The following is a 26,130-nucleotide window of genomic DNA, read 5'->3' on the forward strand; positions in this document are numbered from 1 at the left end:
CCGAATCGCCGCTCGCAAGCGGCAGTCGATTTCTCGCGGATCGATTCCGCCTCTCCCTCTTTCGTCGCTCAACCCCCGGGCCTCGGCGCGTCGGACTCTTAACTCAATCATCATCATCATCGGCATCATCAGCAACAACAACAACATCATCAACAACAACAACATCAACAACAGCAACATCACCACCTTCAACAACAGTAGCGACATCAGCATCAGCCCGGTACCCGGACGCGAACTTTTCTCGCATTGCGAGGGGGGGCCTCATCCTACGGGGCGCGGCCTCTTCGCTTCCGCGTTCGTTGCCGATTTCGACGGCCCTAAAGGCGCCGGTTGCCATGGGAACTCCGCTGCTAATTAGCGCTAATTAAGATGATTAGTGGTGGTGGTGGGGGTGGTGAGGGATGGTGGTGGTCTCGGTTCGAGCCCGGGACCCGGGGTTCCTTCGTCTCGCGGTGTCCGAGATTGAGACTTATATCGGGGGGGGGGGGGGGGGGCAAGGCCGCATCCTACCCACTTGCCTGAGCGCCCTGCTGGGAAAAGTGATGGAAAAGCGGGGTGGGGGGAGGGTTGAGAAGGGGGGGGAGGGTTGAGAAGGGGGGGGGGGGGGGGCGGGGGGGTGAGAAGGCCGCATCCTACCCACTTGCCTGAATGCCCTGCTGGGAAAAGTGATGGAAAAGCGGGGGGTGGTTGAGGAGGGGGGGGAGGCTGCATCCTACCCACTTGCCTGAGCGCCCTGCTGAGAAAAGTGATGGAAAAGCGGGGGGGGGGGGGGGGTGGTTGAGGAGGGGGGGGAGGCCGCATCCTACCCACTTGCCTGAGCGCCCTGCTGGGAAAGTGATGGAAAAGCGGGGAAGGGGGGGGGGGAAGGCCGCATCCTACCCACTTGCCTGAGTGCCCTGCTGGGAAAAGTGATGGAAAAGCGGGGGGGGGAGGGGGGTTGAGGAGGAGGGGGGGAGGAGGCCGCATCCTACCCACTTGCCTGAGCGCCCTGCTGGGAAAAGTGATGGAAAAGCGGGGGGCGGGTGGTTGAGGAGAGGGGGCGGGGAAGACGTAACCGCCTTGACTGGTTCGCCTTTTGTGGTTGTTCTCTGGTCTGACGCTGGTGGTGAGACGAGGCCACGAAGAAGGCTGCTACTGTCTCTGTCGGAGGCCAATCAGTTGCAAAGACAATGCCCACACATTAAAACACGCGCTCTGATTGTTATCGGAGCGTGTTTGTTTGCACGTTCACCACAACGACCGTGTGTGCTTAATGCGAGAACTTGGTTCCTTGCAAAAGGTGTTTATTTGGTGTTTGGACATTTTAACACGCCAGAAATGGTTAAACCCTGTTCTTATTACACGAGGCTTTTTTGGGGGGTTAGATCGCGTAAATATATTAAATGTGTCGTTAAACCCGCCACCACCCGACACAGCCAATTAGTAAGGGTTGTCTCACGTAAACAGAACGTAGCCAATTCGTTACTAGTACACCGGTGTGTTAGAGAGCCAAGCCACACACCCGTGTGCTGTACTAGTATACTACACTATACACTACACGATACACTACACTATACACTACACGATACACTACACTACTATACACTACACTATACACACTATACACTACACGATACACTACACTACTATACACTTCACTATACACTACTATACACTACACTATACACTACACTATACACCACTATTATACACTATACACTACAATATACACTACACTACTATACACTACACTATACACTTCACTATACACTACACGATACACTACACTACTATACACTTCACTATACACTACTATACACTACACGATACACACTATACACTACACGATACACTACACTACTATACACTTCACTATACACTACTATACACTACACTATACACCACTATTATACACTATACACTACAATATACACTACACTACTATACACTACACTATACACACTATACACTACACGATACACTACACTACTATACACTTCACTATACACTACTATACACTACACTATACACTACACTATACACCACTATTATACACTATACACTACAATATACACTACACTACTATACACTACACTATACACTTCACTATACACTACACTACTATACACTACACTTCACTATACACTACACTATCCACTAGTGCTGTACTAGTGACGAATTGGCCACGTTCTGGTTACGTGACACAACCCTTACTAATTGGCTGTGTCGGGTGGTGGCGGGTTTAACGACACATTCATATATTTACTCGATCTAACCCCCCCCCCCCCCCAAAAACAAAAAACCTCTGATGGATGATATTTGTCGCGAAAGCCTGCTGCTACGTGTTAAACCTATTCTTGTCCTCGTAACTATTTGGTGTTTGCACATCTTAACACCTCAGAAAGGGTCAAACACAATCGTATTTCCCATGCCTATGGTTTAAATCGCGCGGAATGCGCCCCATCTCGTGGTGCCCCCGGGAGACGGAGCCGAATCGAGGCCCCCGTGGATGGCGCTTTGAGTTGAACGACGTGGGCGGGCTTCTGTTGTGGGCAGCAGAGGGCGGTGTAGCAAAACATCCATTCTTGATTCTAGATTTGAAGCTTTCGTGACTGCAAGGATTCATATTCTTAGGTTTTTTCGGTAAAGTCACGTAGGTAAAACATTAAAGTTAATAAAAGTAAAAAAAAAATCGCGACGTTTCGGAGGCAACACAAGCTTCCGTCTTCAGGTGGAACCGTCACAGCCACGACAGCTGTATCAAGTAAAAGATTTTTATTTTATTTTACTTTTATTAATTTAAATGTTTTACCTACGTGACTTTACCGAAAAAACCTAAGAATATGAATCCATTCTTGAGTTCAAGCTTTCGTAACTGCAGGAATCCATACGCTTTGGTTCTTTCGGTAAAGTCACGTAGGTATAAACATCCATTCTTCCGAAACGTCACAGTACTCAGATTGTAAATGTTGTAGTGGATTTACTCTCCCAACACACACCGGTGGCGCTGTACTAGTAACGAATTGGCCACGTTCTGTTTACGCGACACGACCATTGATAATTGGCTGTGTCGGGTGGTGGCGGGTTTAACGACACATTCATATTTACGTGATTCTAACCCCCCAAAAACTCTCATGGATTCATTCTTACCCCTGCACTTCATAGCGCTCCCACGTCCATGGCTCTGGACTGCCTCCGAACATCGATTCACACTTTGACCAGCGTGGGGGAAGTTTATGGTTGGGTGAAGTAATTTCTTGACGTGACATACCTTACTAATTGGCTGTGTCGGGTGGTGGCAGGTTTAACGACACACGATTTATGGGGTTTGTGTCTAACAGGCGTGGGCGCTGCGTGGTCCTCATCCAGCAGTGGATTGACAACAGGGGGCTTCTGCGTAACTTGAGAAAGTGGATGGGTGGACGTGGTTGGTAGGAAAGTGGAAGAGAGAGGTGAGAGAGGGGGGAGGCTGTGGTTGAGTGTGGAGGTGGGAGAGTGGGGGAAATGAGGTGTCGGTGTCCCTGGAAAGGAAAGAAAAAGGATTTGCGAGAGGGGGAGAAGAGGAGAGGGGAGGAGGTAACTCAAATGAGGATGAGGATGGAGACTGGGTTGCGGGGATGGGTTGGAGGTCAGAGATAGCCAGAGGGGGGGAAAGGTTTAACCTGAGGCCGAGACGACTCACCCACTGCCACGACCAGTACGTGGCAAAAATCGCTCATCAGAGCCACTGTCCCTAACCTCACCCCTCTAACCCCGAAACATTTACCCCATAAACCTTTTATCGTAATCCCTGATTATAAACCAAAAGCTTCTAATCGTAAACCAATACCCCAGCCCCTGACCCACAAGCTGAACCCAAGGCTTCAACAATAAACAATAACCACAATCCGTGTCGCAAATCCATGACACTAACTCCTAAATGCTGTTCCTGAACCTAGACCATAAACCCAAACCGTGACCCAAATTGTTTACCCTAAATGCTCTAATCAAAAATATTTAAATCCAGAATGTTGAGAAATGCTGGGTTAGAGCTAAATTTTAGCGAGTTCCACACATGAGGTAACCTCACAGTAAAACTTTTTAAATCATCCTAAGAATACCCACACTTAAACTATTCTTAAAACGTACAACTATTTTTACATTTGACAAGGTAAGGCCGACTGAGCTATAGAGCTCTATATCAGAAGCGACCCAGCCCATATGTGGAAATTTATAGCAGTAAAATACTGTAAACGCATAATTCTAAATGTGGAGCGAAAAACCGGAGGACCCAGAGACGAATCCACTCGATCGCGGGGAGAAAAGACACGCTAACTCCAAATAATACAGGCGTCAGGGTCGGGATCTAACCCACGACCTCCTGCATACCAGGCGAAGTAGTTAACATCTCCTAGCCACCATGATGATGATGAGAGAGAGAGACACGCTAACTCCAAATAATACAGGCGTCAGGGTCGGGATCTAACCCACGACCTCCTGCATACCAGGCGAGGTAGTTAACATCTCGTCACCGCGGCACCCCTCTCTGTGCGTCTACAGGTCTCTGCGCCAGTCGACCGCGAGCTTGCTGAGACCATCCACTCGCTGCACGAGAGAGAAACTTCTTTCATAAACGGGCGACTAACACTGGGATTTAAGCCCTGGATCTTCGCGGTGCCAGCTCTGTGCTCTGACCTCTGCGCCCCCACCGTCCACCCGTGTCTCCCGTTCCATCTCCCACTGCGTTTCCCTCCCACCAGTGCCGCCATGGGGGGATTCTTCACGCGACTCTTCGATACCCTCGTGGGGAAGAAGGAGATGCGCATTCTCATGGTGGGGCTCGACGCCGCCGGCAAGACGACCATCCTCTACAAGCTCAAGCTCGGCGAGATCGTCACCACAATCCCCACCATCGGTAACGGAGCGCCGAGGGGTGGCCGGCCGGGCGGGCGGCGCGTGCGGTGACCGCGGGTGCCGAAGTTTGCGACTCGAACACCCGCCCCGGGGCAGGCCGCCCTGGTTACTATCGCTCGCTGCGTGCGCGCGTTGACCATGTCTGTGTCGCAGCGGATCTTAGAGGGTACCCCCTGACGTCGTTCGAAAACGAGCTGCAGGCATGTGTGTGTCGGCAGCACGGTCCAAGTTTTCTAAGTTCGGAATATCACACCGGAAAAATCCTCCATTGGATTGCACAAAGCAACATTGACCCATTGCTGTGAAATAACTGAACAGCGGTGCAAATACCGACTGTACTAAGTGATTATTGTTATTAGTATTAAAGACCATGTGGGTATAACTGTGGGAGTGTCTATGCTCCCTTCGACCTGGATTTTAAATGTAATAATTTCCCCTCCTAACTGACTTCTCATTGGGTTGAATTCCGATAAATAACTAAGAAACGGCTGTGACTTAAGAGACCGTTTGATCTTCTTGGGCATGATGCACAGGCATAAGTAGTACTATTCACATACCTGCATTTCCCATATCCCCTCCCTTTGATGCTGCTAATCCTGCATAATGCACGGGCATAAGTAGTACTAATCACATACCTGCATTTCCCATATCCCTTCCCTTTGATGCTGCTAATCCTGCATAATGCACGGGCATCAGTAGTACTAATCACCAGAGGTGGGACAAAGTCATTGTTATGCAAGTCCAAGTCGAGTCGCAAGTCATCAAATTCATGACTCGAGTCTGACTCGAGTCCAAGTCACATGACTCGAGTCCACATCTCATAGGTGGGACAAAGTCATTGTTATGCAAGTCCAAGTCGAGTCGCAAGTCATCAAATTCATGACTCGAGTCTGACTCGAGTCCAAGTCACATGACTCGAGTCCACACCTCTGCTAATCACATACCTGCATTTCCCATAAATATGCTAAATGCCTCTTGATATGCATATTCTTTTGTCAAGGCGCTCTTTTCCCCCCCTTCCAACCCAGCTTATATATATGCTCCAAGCACGTGTGCTGTTTCATTCAGACGCTGTCGCTTCGACAGACCTGGTTTTCACCTGAGGACGGCTGCTTGCGTTGTGGCCGAAACGTCGTGAGAATTATTTTATTATATTTTATTTTTATTATTTTATTACTTCCCTTCTACGTGACTTTACTGAAAGAACCAAGAAGATGAATCCCTGCAGTCAGGAAAGCTTTAAATCGAAATTAGACCGTTTGATGTCTGATATGACCGAAACACTGCACGTGTGCACACAATTCTGAAACCCGGTCTCCTGGACACGAGTCTCAACCAAGACTCTGGTCCTGAAACCCATTCAGTCGCCGTACCTTTTAAAATAATTTCCCCGACTGTGCCCCAATGGCGATGTCGGCAATGGTGTCATGTGGCGGGGAATCCATCGGGATGTCTCACGGTGCAGCCGCAAAAACCCTTCCATGCGAGAGAACGGCCCAAGGAATTGGATGTAGCAGAGCCACCTTTGAGATTGCTTTTAAGTGACTTCTAATCCACAAAAGTAAGAAATCCTCTTGGTTTTTTAATGTAGAGAGACCGATGCAGGAAGGAGCCAAATTATCTGCTTATTCAATTTATATTCTCCACAACGACGCGAGTCACTATTTTGATTTGTGCGATTTTAAAAATGCGCGACCAATGAGGACCCAGCTCGTAAAGAGAGGCTGCTTGCCTATATCATCATATCGGCAGCTTGCCAGCATTGATTCGAGCAAGCCTGACCCCGCTCATGAGACACTGCGTGTCGAAACCGGTGCAGAGTTTTGCTCGTATTGCATCAATCCTGCTGAATTTATGCACCCCCAAAAGGCCTTGCGTCCGATGGATCGTGCACGAAATTGCTAAATTATGTTGAAAAACTAATCCACAAGGTTAGGGCACGGCACTTACGCACCAAGACTAATGCTCGTAAACACCTTGTCCTGCGGAGGGAGCTGGTAGGAGCGTTGGGTTGCTCGGTCAATGGCCTGCAGGGTCAACGGCGGCGTGGTGTATTCCGCAAATCTGGCCGACTGTGAGGGCGGGCACAAGCCGGCGTGAGTAGGTTAAACGTTGAGTTTTATAAGGGCACCACGGGGTGACCAGCCCCTCCCCACCCAGCCCCACCCAGCCCACCCAGCCCCTCCCCACCCCTCCCCTCTCCACCCAGCCCGACCCCTTCCATTTTTGGATGCACGACGGACGGCCGGACACAATAATCCCCTGTGGGCTGGTGGAACCAGGTGGTTCCTACCAGTATACACCATAAACTGTGGTGCGTGCGTGTGTGCGAGTGGGTCATGTGTGTGGGGAGCTGTGGTGTAGCGGTAGTGTAGCGGTTAGCGCTATGAACCCGGCAACCTGACTTGGATTCCCACTCACGGCCAACACCAGTGACGATTATCTGAACCAGTTCTGGGCCCTCCCCTAGGTCGACCCAGCCTCAAATGAGTACCCAGTGTGATGTGTAAACCTCGCCACTGAGGAGACAAAGGCGGGCCGGGCGGGGTGTGGGCCGTGCCGGCATTCATAGGTGCTGCTCGCTAACAGCACTTGCCCCAACAGTCTGCTAAGGCTATACGGGGGATCTTTGTCTTTTTGTGTGCGCGCGTAGGGTTCAACGTGGAGACTGTGGAGTACAAGAACATCAGCTTCACAGTGTGGGACGTGGGCGGCCAGGACAAGATCCGTCCGCTGTGGAGACACTACTTCCAGAACACACAAGGTTTTGACCAAGCCCTACGTCCCTCCTCCCCTCGTTCGCGACGTGTCGCTGTTGTCGCCGTGATCGCAATCACAATCTTTTTATTGGGCTGGAGGGATCCGACGAGCTACGCAGGTCTCCATCACGCAGATGTCCAGTTGGGGCAGGGGGCCAGAAAGTTGCAACGACAATAGAAGAAGAAAACAAACCGATATGAATGCAAAGTAAGCAAGTCATTAAAAATAAAAAAAATACATGAGTACGAATAGCAAAAGTACATCAATTCCTGCTGATTTTTCAACAATAAGTGCAAGGCTGAGCTAAGCAGCAAAACTACAACAAACAGCCCCAGGCCACGGCAAGACAATAACAACAACAATCCCTCAATAATGTTGAGGCTGCAATGAACATTAAAAGTATTTCATTAATCAGTAAAAACATTTTTTACGTCGCTACGAATCCGGTATCCTGACTTAGATTCCCGCTCACGGCTAGCATCGGTGATTTCCCACACCTCCGATGAGCACAGTTGGCTACGTACGGTGCGAAAGAAATTCAACATCCGGTGATGAATATTGAACCGAATCTCGGCCTCCAATAGGTCGACTCAGCCTTAATTGAGTATCCAGTGCTGTGTGTAAACATCAGTAATGGGGAGACAAAGGCGGTCGGGCGTTGCGCTGAACCACACCGCCCCCCCGTGAGCCGTGCCGGCCTTCGTGGGTGCTCGCTAACGGCACTTTCCCTCGGCAGCTTGTGCCAGGCTGCTCCGAGGATCTCTGTGTGTCTCCTCATGCTTGTGGGTGTGCACGCTTATGCGGAGTAACTGCACGTGTTGGCGTGTGTTCACGTGTGTGTTCACGTGTGTGTTCACGTGTGTGTTCAACGGGGAGCGGTGGTGTAGCGGTTAGCGCGCTGCGCTATGAACTCGGCGACCCGAGTTCGATTCCCGCTCACGGCCAACACCAGTGACGATTATCTGAACCGGTCCCGGGCCTCCCCTAGATCGACTCAGCCTCAAATGAGTACCTGGTGTGATGTGTAAACATTGCCGCTAGGGAGACAAAGGCGGTCGGGCGTGGTGCTGGCCACCCACCCCCTCGTGTACCGTTGCGGCCTTCCTAGGTGCTCGCTAACAGCACTTGCCCCTATAGTCTGTTAAGGCTATATGTGGGATCTTTGTTCACGTGTGTGTTCACGTGTGTGTTCACGTGTGTGCCCAGGGCTGATATTCGTGGTGGACAGTAACGACCGCGAGCGAGTGAACGAGGCGAGGGAGGAGCTGATGCGGATGCTTGCGGAGGACGAACTCCGGAACGCCGTACTGCTGGTGTTCGCTAACAAGCAGGTGTGTGTGTGTGTTTGTCGTGTGTGTCCCTGTGTGTCCCAGTGTGTGTGTGTGTGCAACACTTCACGTGGCCTCAAGGTGCACATAGCCTGGCACAAGCGTCGTGGTGACGTCATCGCCACTTAGTGGCGAATGGCGGTTGTTGTTGTTGTTGTGTGTGCAGGGGTGGTGTAGCTATTAGTGCGCTGCACTGCGAACCCAGCGAGCCGAGTTCAATTCCCACTCACGGCCAACACCATTGACGATTATCTGAACCAATCCTGGGCCTCCCCTAGGTCGACTCAGCCTCAAATGAGTACCTGGTGCGGTGTGTAAACATCACCACTGGGGAGACAAAGGCGGTCGTGCGTGGTGCTGGCCACCCACCCCCTCGTGTGCCGTTGCGGCCTTCATAGGTGCTCGCTAACAGCACTTGCCCCTACAGTCTGTTAAGGCTACATGGGGGGTCTTTGTCTCGTGCAGCGGTGGTGTAGCTATTAGTGCGCTGCACTGCGAACCCAGCGAGCCAAGTTCAATTCCCACTCACGGCCAACACCATTGATGATTATCTGAAACCAATCCTGGGCCTCCCCTAGGTCGACTCAGCCTCAAATGAGTACCTAGTGTAGTGTGTAAACATGGCCACTGGGGAGATAAAGGCACCCCCTCATGTACCGTGCCAGCCTTCATAGGTGCTCGTTAACAGCACTAGCTCCTACAGTCTGTTAAGGGTATACGGGGGATCTTTGTCTTTATTTGGTGTTCACAACAATGAGTGGAGCCGCCACGTGGCTAAAATACAGCAAGTTGGCCCAGTAGGGGGCGCAGCTGGTTCATCATCTCAGTCAACCCATGGCACCTGGGTCTATCCCGTGACCTCCTGTCGGCGAACATTTGACACTTCACGTGGCCTCAAAATGTACCTGGCCTGGCACGGGTGCCGTGGTGACGTCACTGTCACTTTGGTGGCAAATGGCGAGTATTGGCATTGGGAGATTGCCAAGAGCACTTGCACCCACGGTCCGTTAGAGGCTTATACGGTGGCATCTCTCCGTCTGTGATGCCACACAGGACCTGCCCAACGCAATGAACGCGGCCGAGATCACGGACAAGCTGGGCCTGCACTCGCTGCGCCAGCGGAACTGGTACATCCAGGCGACGTGCGCCACCAGCGGGGACGGCCTCTACGAGGGCCTCGACTGGCTGTCGAACCAGCTCAAGAACCACAAGTGAACGTCCGTCGGAGGCGGGGAGAGAGGACGCACACACGCTCGCACACAGGCGCTCGCACGCGCTAGCACGCACGCACGTGCAGAAACACACAGACGTTGCCAAGGGCAGACGCGTGCAGAGACACAAGGACAAACGCACGCACACGCAGACACAAAGATTCCCCCCGTATAGCCTCGACAGAACTGTCGGGGCAAGTGTTGTTAGCGAGCACCTACGAAGGCCGGCAAGGTGCACGTTGGACAAATGCTCGGACGTGTTCACGCGGTCACGCGCACGTGTAGAGGCCCATACCAGACCCACGCGCGTACACACAGAGACGCACGCACAAACGCACGCACGGCTTCGTACAGACACAGGCACGGGCAAGTCGTAAGCCACATGCACGTATACAAAAGCACGTTTCAATACGGACGCAAAGCAAAGAACCCCCGTGTAGCCTTTAAGAGACTGTTGGGGCAAGTGCTGTTAGTGAGCACCTATGCAGGCCGGTGGGTGGCCAGCACCACGCCCGACCGCCTTTGTCTTCCCAGCAGCGATGTTTACTACACACCACACCAGGTACTCATTTGAGGCTGAGTCGACCTACAAGAGGCCCAGGACCAGTTCAGATAATCGCCACTGGTGTTGGCCATGAGCGGGTATCGAACTCGGGTCGCCGGATATCGTAGCGTGGCGCGCTAACCGCTACACTGACCGCTCCCCTGAGCACACAGACATACATACAGGCAGTAACACACACACACACACGTTCACACTTGGGCGAGAGAGAGTTGTAGATATCCTGTTGAACCTTATCGATCACAGGGGCAAACGCCATTGTTAGCGAGCATCTATTAAGGTGGTGGCGGGAAGCGTGGGCAAAATCTACCGGGAAACTTGTGTCTGGTTTTAAACACTACAAGTCGATCGTGACACTACAGTCAACGTTGGCCGAGGTTCCATCCCTGGCTTTGATGCAGGCAGGGACTTTGTGTCAACCTGGTCTCGGGCTCCCCTAAAGTTTAGTTTGTTGTCCTTCCCCCGCGCCTTCGATTAGCACGGTTGGCTACGTGCGTTGCGAAAAGAAATTCAACGTACACACGTGCAAGCTAATCGGCCATAGATGAATACCTTGTATCAGCACTGCGGAGAGACGATTTGAAGGGTGTTCAAGCAGCTGGCCACAACACTCTCTTGTACGTATCTACGTTGAACTTATACAGCTAGAAACAACCGTTCCACACTGCCCACCAGGGATTATTTGTCTGTCGTGCATAGCCCCTCCCAAACATGTAGTACGCTCCCGGATTGGTTGAAGTGCGTCACGTGACCGCGAGCTTTCTGTCGTGCACGAATGCGCTGTCCAACCAAGTTCCTACCTGCCCACTCCGAAGGAGCGTGTTTTCGCACCGTACGTAGCCAACCCTGCGGGGGTGGGACAGCAAACTAATACAAAACAAACTGTTGCGAAGAAAATAGCGTGCCGTGTCGGGCCCTGTATAGGTGCTCGCTAGCAGCGAATTCTACCAACAGCTTGCGAGGCTCAGCAAGCGCGTACGCACAACGTACGCACAACGTTCGCACAACGTACGCGACGGCTGAGCAACTCGAGCAATTAAAATGTAGTTCTCTGGCTCCAGTTGACACCGGATCCGGTCCTGTAAGCATCAATTATTTCCGAATCACGTGGGGCTGGTTTTGTCGTTGTTGTTGTTGTATGCGTGTGCGTTCGCACGTCCGCACAGGTGTACATACGTTTGCACACGTGTTTACATATACAGCGCACGCCCACGCGTGTGGAGAAGCACAGACACCCACCCGTGTACATACGTACGTACAAGTGTACTTTGCACGTGTTTACGTGCGCACAGACGTCGTTAGCCTCTCACGAGGGGCAGTCACGTGGTTCCCTGCTGACGTCGGTGCAGAGGGAGTTTCCATCGCAGTCTCATCAGGGGCTCATCGTAGCCTCATCTCCTGCCCTGTCACAGCCTTGTCACAGCCTCCACCACATGCCCACCAGTGCCCCACCTCAGCCCCATCACTACTCTCAGTCCTGCTCAAGGTTTCGATCACGGGCTGAGCTGACCTAGTGGTGAAACCTACTCGCCACTATGCTGGATAGCAACAAGCCCTCGGTTCGATCACCGTTACAGCCGCCATAGAATACGGAGCTTGTGGGCTCGGACGTTAAGTAGCCTCCAACGTGGCCATTGTGTTTAACATCTCCCGATGCGACATTTTGGCGAGAATATCGATTCGAGAGTAAAGTGAAAGGACCTTGGTTCTCCGCTGGGATTGTTCGATGGAGCGCGTTGGGGATGATGATGATGATGAGCAGTTTAACACGTAGGCAATCGTGGCCAATATCCATAGTACAGGGTTTTTTGGGTTGGATCGCGTAAATATAAATGTCTTTAAATCTGGCTATCGCCTGATGATGCCGGTTGTAATTACTGGCGAAACGTCTTGCGCAGATTGTACATGTTGTGAATTTTCTCTCTGACACACGGGTGACGAACTTTACTAATGTGCTGTGTTGGGTGGCGGCGGGCTGGTTGAACGACACATTTTCTGACCCAAAAAATCTCTTGTTACGGATGATGATGATGATGATGTTGATGACGAGTCTCGGTCAGCTCTCGTGCAGTTATTAAAAACAAAAAGGGATCACAAATGTCGCTCGGCGATTCGGGTTTTTTACAGGAAATGACTACAGCCATCTCCCCCTCTACCAGACACGCACTCCCACAGATGCTATGCAGTGGTTAAAGAATTGCGGCGTGTTCGTTGCACATTCGATTTTAACGCTATTCGTTTTCGCCGAAAAATACCACGGCATCATCCCAACTACCCGTGGTGTATTTATGAACTAACACGTAAGTCAAGTTAGCGCTTATATTTTTGTGTTTATTGTGGGGCGGGGCGGGGCGGGGGTGTCATTTACGCATTACGCGTTTGGAAACGCGTGCGCACGCTGACGCGGCTTCAGGCGTTCGTCGTGACGGCCGTGTCGGACTTCCGGGGGTCGTGCTGTCATCGTAGCGGCACGTGGGGCTGCCCCCCCCCCCCCAGAGGTCGCAACTGGGTACCCGATACCCGGCAACGCGTACCCGGCCAGGTACGGCTACCCGTTTGCGACCTCTGCCCCCTCCCCCCCCCCGCACCTGCCCACCCGAGATTGTCACCGACAAGATCGTCGCCTGCCATGATCCAACCACTGCTGGGTTGAAGGCCTCGCCTGTCGCTGTGTCTTCACCGTCTCGCGACGATCCTTTCCGAAATCCGATTCCATCGCTCCGTCTCTCCGCGGCGGTCGTGGTCCTCCTCCCCCCCCCCCCCCCCCGTGTGACACGGGGAGCGTGAAGGACGAGTGATTAGTGATGGGTTGTGTGCGGACTAAACGGGGCGGGCAGGGGGGTGGTGGTGGTGGCAGCGGTTTTTGCGTTTTTGTGAAAAAATGCCGACTGGCGTTTTTTCTTTTGTTGGGTTTTGCAAAAAAAAAAAGTTTTCTGTCATTTAACAATAACGGAAATGGGATTTTGTTTTGAGGTTATAAAACTTACGGGGGTCGGGTGTAAGTCGTCGTGTAAAGTTGAGCAGGCTGGACATACTTCGATGTCATCGTCATTATAGAAAAAAAAATGCCTTAGAGTTACCATGTTTTTGTTGTTTTACGATATTTGAGAGCCATCGAAATGTGTCTACCCGTGAGATGTGCCGGGTGTTGAGGGAGGAATCGGAAAGGGGGCAACGCGAGGGGGGGGGGGTGCTCCACTCGGCACTGCTCTTCGTTGAGTTGGTCATCCCTCCCCTCCACCGCGGATTATCACGGTTGGCTACGTTCGGTGGTGTGAAAGAAGTTCCATGTACAGGGTGGTGACCTCCTGGTGCCCCCCAACCCCCCCATTTAATTATCCAAAACGTTCTATTTTTAAAGGTTTATGAATATGCAAAGGGAAGGGAAAAAATGATCGGGGGGGGGGTGTGTCACGAGACATCTGGACCACCCCTGTGCATGTGACCCCTTGCAGTCCGAGACCCTTGGTGATGGGGGGGGGGTCACCCATTCAAGCGCTGCCCAGGCTTAAAATCCGTCTTGGGCTTCCAACAGCGGATGGGACGACGCAAAGTGACACTTTGGGGAGCAAACGCTTGATCGATTTGTTTTGTATACATGTGCGTGTAAAAGTGTTGGCTTGAAAACAACAACAAAAAAGTAAAAAAATGTTGATACGTTGAACAGTGTCTTTATTATCGGAGCAGGATCAAGATTTTAAAAGAAATATCTGCAGAAGTAAACTATTTACCTATTTACTCCCGGCATATTAAGAGTCGCCGTTCTTGTTAAGCGTTCGTTTAGGAAGATGCCACTCCTTATGCCTGCCCCCCCCCCCACACCACACACCACCACCTTCTCATACGCATAAGTCTCTCAAAGTAATCATGTTTGCGGGCTCAATGCGGCGTGTTGCGCTAACGGACGGTGCTCACTTAGGTAAATTATTTAGCCTGTTGTTATTGCTGTTGCATCCAACTCCGTTGTTGCATCCAACTCCGTTGTTGCATCCAACTCCGTTGTTGCATCCAACTCCGTTGTTGCAGCCAACTCCGTTGTTGCATCCAACTCCGTTGTTGCATCCAACTCCGTTGTTGCATCCAACTCCGTTGTTGCCGAGGAAATCGATGCGTAGTTCAAGGCGCGCCTCGGTTGTCGTCCTTCGGCTGTTACGCTCCCAGTTTGAATACATTTCTCATATTCCACGCGGCCCGATGATTACTTTATATAGTGGTTTAAATGTAATTACATGGTGTAATGCTGTAATATTAATACATAAAATTACATCTCTTTGAAAACGGCCCCGAGTTTTTTTTTTTTATACTCAGTTATTTCTAAAGCTCGTTCAAATTGTTTTGAGCGCCACCGCTCCCCCGTAAATCTTCGGGTTTCAACTCTGTGCCCCGGAGTTCCGGGTGGCCGACTCTCAGAGGGTTCATAATGACCGTGTCGGGGTAGTCACCCAGCCAACAAGAACTAAAACGAAACTTTGTTGTTACCAGGCAAGGGCCCCCCCCAAAGCGACGTAGCTCTTTGTCGAATGCGACCTGGCTCTCGCAGACGAGAGCTCACAAAGTGGCTTAATATCATCATCACATTTGTAGCAGCTGCCAAATATTCGCGGTGGGGGTGAGTGTCCTCGCCGCTCGCTGTGCCGTGCACGGCTCCGCTGGGTAAGTCGGTGTGGGCTTCAAGGAATCGATCCGCGGCTTCTGCGCCCGTTGAGGCGCTCTGTGTTTTACGACTGGTATCTGGAGCAGCCCACAATCTACTCGGAACCACCTCAACTGTCGATTCAAGCGCGTTACGCTTTTACAGAGGATAACGGTGCTTGGCTCCGTAACCCACTCCCCCTCCCCAAAAAAAAAGACCGGTTTTAAGAAAAGTTACTTTATTTTAATCACGATGAGCAACAATGACTGTACAAACTTTACCTAGCCGAGTCTCAGTCGAAAACTCTGACCCTGAGACCCGGACTCCTGGATTCCAGCCTCAATCGAGACTCCAACCCTGAGACCCGGTCTCCTGGAGCCGAGTCTCAAACAAAACTCCGACCCCGAGACCCGGTCTCCTGGAGCCGAGTCTCAACGGAGACTCCGACCCTGAGACCCTGTCTCCTGGAGCCGAGTCTCAACCGAGACTCCGATCCTGAGACCCGGTCTCCTGGAGCCGAGTCTCAAACAAAACTCCGATCCCGAGACCCGGTCTCCTGGAGCCGAGTCTCAACCGAGACTCAGACCCTGAGACCCGATCTCTCCTGAAGCCCAGTCTCAATATAAACATTTGCTATGGGTTTAACGCAAGGCGCAAGATATGATTAAGCAGTCTTCGCCTGCTCCCGTTTCCTCTTCTTTCTATCTTTCTTATTCATGCCTGTGGGGTAAAGTGAGAAGCTTGGGTTAAAATCACACGATGTATCTTCTTGGTTCTTTCGGTAAAGTCACGTAGAAGGGAAATAATAAAATAATAAAAATAAAACAATAAAATAATTCTCACGACGTTTCGGCCACAACACAAGCAGCTATCCTCAGGTGAAGAACATGTCTGTCGATAAGACAGAGTCGACAGACCTGTTCTTCACCTGAGGACGGCTGCTTGCGTTGTGGCCGAAACGTCGTGAGAATAATTTTATTATGTTTTATTTTTATTATTTTATTACTTCCCTTCTACGTGACTTTACCGAAAGAACCAAGAAGATGAATCCCTGCAGTCACGAAAGCTTTAAATCGAAATCACACGATGTACTACGTTGAACTTCTTTCGCAATGGGAAGGACAACGAAACACACGAAGCAGTTCTAAAGAAATGAATTTTCAATCGAGATTATTTAAAAATGCATAGATCCAGTGGCTTCGTAATACCGGAGGAGCGTTCCAGACGGCCGCAGAAGCCACATCTGAAAGCGCCAGACAGCAGTGGCCGTATCTGTTCGATGGCCAGTCAAGAGCCGTCCGTGGTTAACTTACAGCGTAACCGACTGTCAGAATGTTAAACATTCTCTTACGCAGCGCTCTCACGCAGGCCATGGGAGGGCGGCGCTTTGCGTGGACGCGGAGTCGACGACCCTCGACGAGTGAGGAGCAGCTCAACATAATAATAATTCTAGATTTGAAGCTTTCGTGACTGCAAGGATTCATATTCTTAGGTTTTTTCGGTAAAGTCACGTAGGTAAAACATTAAAATAAAATAATAAAAATCACGACGTTTCGGAGGCAACACAAGTCTCCGTCATCAGGTGGGACCGTCACAGCCAGATTTGCTGTATCAAGTGAGGCAGGGATTTCAAGATGCAAGCTCTTAAATACAAGTTAAGGGGGAGGAGAGTGGGGGAGCTTATCAGAATGTGGTAGCCAATGAATGGAACGTATCGCGTGGTTTTTTGTTGCTGTATTACTTGATACAGCAAGCGTGCTGTGACGGTTCCACCTGAAGATGGAAGCTTGTGTTGCTGCCTCCGAAACGTCGTGATTTTTATTTATTTTTATTTTACTTTTATTAATAAAAAATTTTTACCTACGTGACTTTACCGAAAAAAAACCTAAGAATATAATAATAATGCAATTTGTAACGCGCGCAAATTTGCGGACGTAACGGCCGCAACTCAGAGGCGCGGAGCCAAGCTCAGAGTCGCTCGAAAGCACGTGGTTATAGAGGTGAGTTTCTAAGTGTCTCTTGAAGGAGGCGATTGAGGTGATGCTGCGAATGTGCAGAGGAATGGCGTTCCAGACTGTTGGTGATTGCTTGTGTTGCAGTCGAAACGTCGTGATAATTTTATTGTTTAATATTTGTATTATTTTATTATTTCCCTTCTATGTGACTTTACCGAAAGAACCAAGAATATGAATCCCTGCGGTCACGAAAGCTTTAAATCAAAATATATTATATATAATATAAATTGTTTTTATATAATATATAATCTATACATTATGTAAATACAATTTATGTTTTATATATGTGTATATATAATCTACATAATATATACATAAATATAATTTATATTATCAAATCTACAATATTTATAATGTATATATTATATATATAGAGTATACATATAACCCGCCCCTGGATAGATGGAGTTGCGCATCGGAGGTGCACGAGCTTGAGTGTGTGTGTGTGAGTCTTGAGAGTGTGTGAGTCTGAAGAGTGTGAGAGTGAGTGTGTGTGTGTGAGTCTGAGAGTGTGAGAGAGTGTGTGTGTGAGTCTGAAAGTGTGTGTGTGTGAGCGTGAGTGTGAGCGTGAGTGTGTGTGTGTGAGTGTGTGTGAGCGTGTGTGTGAGCGTGAGTGTGTGTGAGCGTGAGTGTGTGTGTGTGAGTGTGTGTGAGCGTGTGTGTGAGCGTGAGTGTGTGTGAGCGTGAGTGTGTGTGAGCGTGAGTGTGTGTGTGAGCGTGAGTGTGTGTGAGCGTGAGTGTGTGTGTGTGAGTGTGTGTGAGCGTGAGTGTGTGTGTGTGTGAGCGTGAGTGTGTGTGAGCGTGAGTGTGAGCGTGAGTGTGTGTGAGCGTGTGTGTGAGCGTGAGTGTGTGTGTGAGTCTGAAAGTGTGTGTGTGTGAGCGTGAGTGTGTGTGAGTGTGAGTGTGTGTGCGCGTGAGTGTGTGTGAGCGTGAGTGTGTGTGTGAGTCTGAAAGTGTGTGTGTGTGAGCGTGAGTGTGTGTGAGCATGAGTGTGTGTGCGCGTGAGTGTGTGTGAGCATGAGTGTGTGTGAGCGTGAGTGTGTGTGAGCGTGAGTGTGTGTGCGCGTGAGTGTGTGTGAGCGTGAGTGTGTGTGAGCGTGAGTGAGTGTGTGTGAGCGTGAGTGAGTGTGTGTGAGCGTGAGTGTGTGTGAGCGTGAGTGTGTGTGTGCGCGAGTCTGAGAGTGTGAGAGTGAGTGCCCGTCGGCGGGGACCGCCGCCACGTGTCACCTGCGCCGCCGTCCTTGACGAACTGCAACGCCGGCTTCTTGCAGGCGCCCGTCTTGTTCCTCAGCGAGAAGAACTCGTTCGCTGCAGAGGCGGCGAGAACAACCACACGGAGCCTCAATGCGGGAGGGGGGTACACGCGGCCGGAGCCCTCCCCAGCCCCCCCGACCCCCCTCCGTGCGTATCGTCTGTACGTGTCCGTGCGTATCGTCTGTACGTGTCTGTGCGTGTCTGTGCGTGTCTGTGCATGTCCTTTCGTGTCCGTGCGTGTCGTCTGTACATGTCTGTGCGTGTCTGTGTGTATCGTCTGTGCGTGTCTGTGCGTGTCTGTGCGTGTCCGTGCGTGTCTGTGCATGTCCTTTCGTGTCTGTGCGTGTCGTCTGTACATGTCTGTGCGTGTCTGTGTGTATCGTCTGTGCGTGTCTGTGTGTATCGTCTGTGCGTGTCTGTGCGTGTCTGTGCGTGTCCGTGCGTGTCCGTGCGTGTCTGTGCATGTCCTTTCGTGTCTGTGCGTGTCGTCTGTACATGTCTGTGCGTGTCCGTGTGTATCGTCTGTGCGTGTCCATTCTTACCGGAGACCCGCTGGCGGCCCTGCCCATAGAGGCGCTGCTGCAGGAAGCTCTGCGCCTCCTCGCGCTTCTGAGCTCCCAGACCCTCGTCCCGCAGGCGCACCACTCGGTAGCAGCTCGAGCCGCTGACCACCGCACACACAGACAAATGTCCCCCGTGTAGCCTCAACAGTCTTTTGGGACAAGTGCTGTTAGCGAGTAGCAGCACCTACGAAGGCCGGCGCGGCACACGAGGGGGTGGGTTGCCAGCACCGCTCCTGGCCGCCTTTGTCTTCCTAGTGGCGATGGTTTACGCATCGCACAAGGTACTCATTTGAGGCCGAGTCGACCTAGAGGAGGCCCAGGAACCGCTTCGGATAATCGTCACCGGTGTTGGTGGCCGTGAGTGGGAATCGAACTCGAGTCGCCGGGTTTGTAGCGCGGCGTAGCGCTAACCGCTGCACTACCGCTCCCCAATCGCAACACAATAACTTGTACAACACAAACGTAACATTCAATCAATTAAATAGCCAATCTATATATAAAAAGGGAAATTTGTGAATGTGTGTGTCTGTTCAAAATGTTTAGCGTACTTCCCAACATGCAACAAACTTGAAATTTGCCATGTGGCTAGCTTCCAAACTGTACATAATGTAAAAAGTCTAAAAATAGACTTTTTTTTAATTTTGGGGGGGGGGGGGGAATAATGGATAAATATTTTGCACGGCAAGTGAGCGGTGACGTCACATCTGCGATGTCACCCGCATGCAGCAGCGTCACGCAGTGTGCCTGATGACGTCACGCACCCCCCACCCTCCGCGTAGGCCGTGTACTAATCCAAGACAAGAATCCAAGTCCCGGGCGAAGCCGGGTAGTAAAGCTCGTCATTCAACCAGCATTCAAATACGGGGGGGGGGGGGGGGGGTAGCACCAACCCAGGCCGGCCAGCGCGGCTGTCTTGTTGGGATCCGCGTTCAATTACAATTTGGCTGCGAGAAATTTCCACGCGACGGTGACAAGAAGCCACTTCGTTGGGCTATCATTTGCGATAGCCAGGGGTGGCTTCTGAATAATATTAAAACATATTTTTTTAAAAACACGCTTTAATGAAATCTACCCTACTAGTAATAGCAGAACTCCACGACTCCAGGAAGTGGCCTCGAAGCTTGCCACGACGTAAGGTGCCGTGGTGATTTACAGCCAACGTCAGTTGAGCGTGAACAATTAGACCCAAGCCGAAACATAACGTGTAAAAAATATGTAAGAAAATTTTATTTTATTTTTTATGATAGAATATGGTAGTCATCAGTATGACATAAGTATACCAAGTTTGCAGTCGATACCACATTGGGAAGTGGGTTAAAATTGAGTTACAAGATTTGAGGATATGACAACAACAGACAGAGTGAGTTAAATAAAAGCGTGTAAAAAAGAGATACGTAGCAGCTGAGCGGGCCTTAGTTTAGTTTCACAGTGGATGTTGTTTGTAACCAAAAGTGACTTCGTATCATCTGGCGAGACCAGATTTCCAGCCAGTCAACTTTTTGTTTTTTGCTTGGGGGCAGAGGTCGCAAACGGGTTTTGATTCCTTACCCGTACCCGGCCGCACCAGGGTCGCAAACGGGCACCCGTACTCGTACCCGGCCGGGTACGGGTAGCCGGGTAGCGGGTAGGGTACGGGTATCGGGTACCCGGTTGCGACCTCTGCTTGGGGGGGTGTGGGTTTCGACTCGCAGCCCCTCCCGACCGCGTGCCGTGCGCTCTCCCGCCGCCGTGACATTTCAAACGCCCGAGGTTGTTCCATCTCCACGTGGGCACGTCCCCGCCGCCCACCACGTGACTCTCGCCAGCCGTGGGCGTAGCCAACTCACCGCTTGGCTTTTTTCCTGTTCTCCACCGCCGGGGCGCTCTCCTGCTCCTCGTCGTCATCGTCGTCGTCGTCGTCGTCGTTGTCGTGGTGACCTGCTCACGCCGGCGGAGCGAGTCCAATCACACGGCGCGACTGCGACGTCGGCGTTCGTGGCGCAGCGAGCGGCGGAGGGCTCGCGTAGCCGACGCGCACTGATAACATCGTGCTGCTCGAATAGTACGTGTTGTGGATTTACTCTCCAACACACCGGGCTTAAATAGTAGACTACACTATACACTACAACACTGAACTATCCACTACACTATTTTACACTACAATATACACTAAACTATAAACTACCCACTACACTACTATACACTACACACTACTATACACTATTGTACACTACACTATACACTACAACACTATACACTACAACACTATACTATCCACTAAACTATTTTACACTACAATATACACTAAACTATAAACTACCCACTACACTACTATACACTACACACTACTATACACTATTGTACACTACACTATACACTACAACACTATACACTACAACACTATACTATCCACTAAACTATCCACTACACTATTTTACACTACAATATACACTAAACTATAAACTACCCACTACACTACTATACACTACACACTACACTACACACCTACACTATACACTACTATACACCTACACTATATACTACTATAAGCTACACTATACACTATTAAACACTACACTATACACTACTATACACTACACTGCACTAGTCACTAATTGGCGCGTTTTGTTTAAGTGACACACCTTACTGGCTGTGTCGGGCGGTGGAGGGTTACGACACATTTACTCTCACGGCGATCTAACCCACAAACAGCTTCATTCCGACCATTCAAGTGACCAGTCCCCAGAGTCTCGACTTCAGGAGTCGCGATATTGCCGACTCCACCGCTAAACCCAGACATCACCTCCACCCATAAACCACACGGCAACGTGAACCAGCTTCACACGGACGCAAGAGGCCGTCAACGTTAATCGCGAGGCTTTATCCCGTGAACGTGAACGTGCACCGGAGAGGCAGAATGAACACGCGGTTACCGCTCAGCTTTGCCTTGGTGGGACCCGCAGCCTTCCTGCAAAACACAAGAGAGCAGAGAGGAATCGTCACTTACACGCCACACCCACGCGCTCTTTCAACTGAGACGTTCTTGTCTAGACGGTGCAGGTGGCAGAGGAGACGCGGCGACCACCGCCGTCGCTGGGTTTTATCCGAGTTCTCACGGTTACCTCCCACACGAAGCCAAACTCTCAACCAACGGAATTGGCCTGATATCTCAATGCAGCAGGGCCCTCTTGGGAAAAAAAAGTGTCTTGAGACTCCCCACCCAGCCCCTCCCCACCCTCCCCTCCCCACCCAGCCTGCATGACAGACACAATAATCCCCTGTGGGCTGGTGTAACCAGGAGGTTCCTACCAGTATTATAGCTCAACGAAGTGGCTCATCATCATCGTGAACATTTATCTAAATGCGGAGGGAAAACCCGGAGGGCCCGGAGAGAAAAAGAAATCCACGCGACCACCGTGGTGTCAATACGCATACTCCAAACAGACCAGCCGAGGGTGTTAACATCTCCTAGCCACCTCGGTGGCCCATGCAACAACAACAACAACCGCCATTCGCCACTAAGTGGCGGTGACATCACCACGACGCTTGTGCTAGGCTATGTGCACCTTGAGGCCACGTTGAAATGTCGAACGCCCGCTGGCAGGAGGTCACGGGGCAGACCCAGATGCCACAGGTCGACTGAGATGACTGACTGATGCACCACCTGTGCCCCCTACTGTGCCAACTTGCTGTGCTTTAGCCACCCGGTGCTCCGCTCGTTGTTGTGAGCGTCGCTCCTCCGCCCTCCGTTGTTGTTGGAGGGCGACTGCCTCCAACTGCCCAGTAGCGGACTTCACGAGCCTCCTCCACAGAGGACGATCTTGACACCGCTGGTACCAGTTATCGGCACCTCCACTCAGCTCCACGTCCTCCTGTACCACATCACTTCATCTCTTCTCTAGTCCGTGCCGCGCCCGTTTAGCCCCCTCGATCCGGCCGAACAAAAGCTGTTTAGGCATGCGGTGGCTGGGCATGCGGGCTACATGACCCAGCCAACGCAGCCTTGCCTGCTGGAGGAGCTCACCGATGGGACTTTGTCCACATCTTTCAAGGATTTGTGAGCTCCTCACACAATCCAGCCTGGTTAAACCCAGGATAGATCGTAGGCAGGTCAGCCTAAATTTTCTAACCGGTGAAGATGTTCCATTAGGGATGTCTACGTTTTTTTAAGCGTAGAGAAGGGAGGGTATTACCGTGGCCGAGAAGACCTGAAGCTTCATGCGGAGTGATAGACCAGGTAGCTTCCACACAGCGTTACGCAACCGATGAAAAGATAATGCCACTCGACTGATTCGGAGTGAGACCTCTGCTGTTAAATCGGAGCCGATCATAAGCACACTGCCCAGGTATGGGAAACTCTCCACTCTCTCCACAACTGCCCCATTACCGATTGGGAGTTGTGGGGGTGGAGTGCCCGATGGTACAAAATACCCAGGCAGGTGCTTAGTTTTGGTGGAGCTGTTGGTAAGGCCCCATCTCTTAGTGGCACACTCCAGTTTCAGCAGCAGCGCCTCCAACTCCTCCTCTGAGCCGCAATTACCAGGTCATCAGCATACATAACATGGTTGACCAATAGCGAGACATCCCTTGACCGCACCCGGGCATCGATCAGCCTCTCATTGCACTCACACAAAGATAAAGGCAAAGATCCCCCGTATAGCCTTAACAGACTGTAGGGGCAAGTGCTGTTAGCGAGCACCTATGAAGGCCGGAACAGTACACGAGGGGGTGGGTGGCCAGCACCACGCCCGACCGCCATTGTCTCCCCAGTGGCGATGTTTACACACCGCACCAGGTACTCATTTGAGGCTGAGTCGAGCTAGGGGATGCCCAGGACCGGTTCAGATAATCGTCACCGGTGTTGGCCGTGAGCGGGAATCGAACCCGGGTCGCCAGGTCCGTAATGCAGCGCGCTAACCACTACACCCACCGCTCCCCACTTTGCACTCACACACACACTAACTCTCACACATACACACTCTCACACACACTCACACACACTCACTCTTACACTCTCACATAAACACACTCTCACACACTCACCTGCTTTCTGCCTCGTCCACCGCCTTCAGAATATCTTCAGACAGCATCTTCCTTTTCTGCTTGGACACACGCGCGGAACATTTTCACAACGGCAGCTCCTAAAAAAATACGCATCAATTTGTGACATCTGATCCACACGCACACGCGTGTTAAGTCATGGATACTACTGTGTGCAGAACAACCTTCACCTGCCATCCTTCATGGATCCTTGTCATTGACATCTATTGAACTAAACTATTAAACTTTTTTTGTATTTTACCAGCTAAGGCCCACTGAGCTATAGAGATCTTTTTAAGAAGCAACCTGGCCACAAATGGTAGCTCAACGAAGTGGCTTATCGTGTGCACATTTAAAGCAGCCAAATACTCTTAAACGCATGTTTCTAAATGTGGAGGGAAAAACCGGAGGACCTGGAAAAAAATCCACGCAACCATGGGGAGAGAGACACGCAAACTCCAAATATACAGCAAGTGTCAGGGTCAGGAACGAACGCAAGACCTCCTGTATATCAGGCGAGGTAGTTAACATCTCCTAGCCACCGTGATGATGAGAGAGAGACACGCAAACTCCAAACACATTCCTGCGGAGGGAGCTGGTAGGAACGTTGGGTTGCTCGGTCAATGGCCTGCAGGGCCAACGGCGGCGTGGTGTATTCCGCAAATATGCCCGACTGTGAGGGCGGGCACGAGCCGGCGTGAGTAGGTTAAACGTTGAGTTTTATAAGGGCACCACGGGGTGACCAGCCCCTCCCCACCCAGCCCCCTTCCCACCCAGCCCCACCCTCCCCACCCAGCCCCACCCTCCCCACCCAGCCCCTCCCTCCCCACCCAGCCCCTCCCTCCCCACCCAGCCCCTCCCTCCCCACCCAGCCCCTCCCTCCCCACCCAGCCCCTCCCTGCACGACAAACGGACACAACAATCCCCTGTGGGCTGGTGTAACCAGGAGGTTCAGGATCGGACCCACGACCTCCTGCACACCAGGCGAGGTAGTTAACATCTCCTAGCCACCGCAGCGGCCCTCCTACTGACCCCCTCCCCGTGTCTTCCACTCTTCCAATCTATCTTGCCAACTCAATCCAGGGCACTTTTCCAAATCGAATCTCACCCTGCCGCCTCATTTTCTGAGCACCACTTTCTCTCCGGTAACCTCCCATTGGCTCGTACGTGCGCACGTACGTTGAACTTCTGCGCCGTACGTAGACATACCGTGCTAATCGGAGGTGCTATTAGCCCTCTCAAAACCGGCGATCGTTTTTGTCATCCAAGCCATCGAACAAATACGGTGGTCACCGCATCGTTGCGCGGCGCTTTCAGATGTGCCGCTTCTGCGGCCGTCTGGAACGCTCTTCTACCAATATTAGGAAGCCACTGGAGCTATGGACTTTTAAATCATCTATCCTGAACAACTTATTTCTTTTGAACAGCGTCATGCGTGTTTAGTTTGTTGTCCTTCCCCCACACCTCCGATTGGCACTCGTTTAACATACAAACATGCTAACATTGGCCTAATGCATACCTGTCAACCTACATGGTTTACCCGTATTCCTATACAGGGAAATTGCGTTTTCAGGTCCATACGGCGTACATCCGTTTCAATACGTGTGTTTCTCCCTTTGTAGGGTGAACGCTGAGATGTTTAAGGGGCACGGGGTGACCAATCAAGTGTGAATTTGTCTGTAATAAGGTAGGGCACTGACAAGCGGTTTGACAGGTATGTAGTGGTGAGTTTAGTGGTGAGTGTGCTAGTGGTGATTGTACTAGTGGTGAGTGTAGTGGTGAGTGTACTAGTGGGGAGTGTAGTGGTGGTGAGTGTACTAGTGGTGAGTGTGCTAGTGGTGAGTGTACTAGTGGTGAGTGTAGTAGTGGTGAGTGTACTAGTGGTGAGTGTACTAGTGGTGAGTGTACTAGTG

The 26,130-nt window shown here is 51.2% G+C and overlaps 2 protein-coding genes across 2 annotated transcripts in view; one reads left to right on the forward strand and one right to left on the reverse strand.

The window, feature by feature from the left end:
• On the forward strand, window positions 1-15,011 carry LOC144736910 (ADP-ribosylation factor 2). The gene is made up of 5 exons (XM_078619589.1): window positions 1-220; window positions 4,719-4,873; window positions 7,526-7,636; window positions 8,839-8,963; window positions 10,014-15,011. Exons 2-5 carry the CDS (start codon window positions 4,726-4,728, stop codon window positions 10,173-10,175), a joined length of 546 nt encoding a protein of 181 aa, XP_078475715.1. The 5' UTR covers window positions 1-220; window positions 4,719-4,725; the 3' UTR covers window positions 10,176-15,011.
• The window catches only part of NOL7 (nucleolar protein 7), a 16,382-nt gene continuing 4,640 nt past the window's right edge, over window positions 14,389-26,130 (reverse strand). Inside the window, exons 3-8 of the mRNA XM_078619582.1 lie at window positions 24,221-24,276; window positions 22,111-22,145; window positions 21,025-21,115; window positions 19,178-19,299; window positions 18,609-18,689; window positions 14,389-16,086 (exon numbers count right to left, since the gene is read on the reverse strand). Coding sequence (XP_078475708.1) covers window positions 16,031-16,086; window positions 18,609-18,689; window positions 19,178-19,299; window positions 21,025-21,115; window positions 22,111-22,145; window positions 24,221-24,276 — 441 coding nt within the window. The 3' untranslated portion in view covers window positions 14,389-16,030. The remainder of the gene's footprint in view (window positions 16,087-18,608; window positions 18,690-19,177; window positions 19,300-21,024; window positions 21,116-22,110; window positions 22,146-24,220; window positions 24,277-26,130) is intronic.

Source organism: Lampetra planeri, chromosome 63, assembly GCF_965212315.1.
Source record: "Lampetra planeri chromosome 63, kcLamPlan1.2.h2, whole genome shotgun sequence".
Classification (NCBI taxonomy): Eukaryota; Metazoa; Chordata; class Hyperoartia; order Petromyzontiformes; family Petromyzontidae; genus Lampetra; species Lampetra planeri.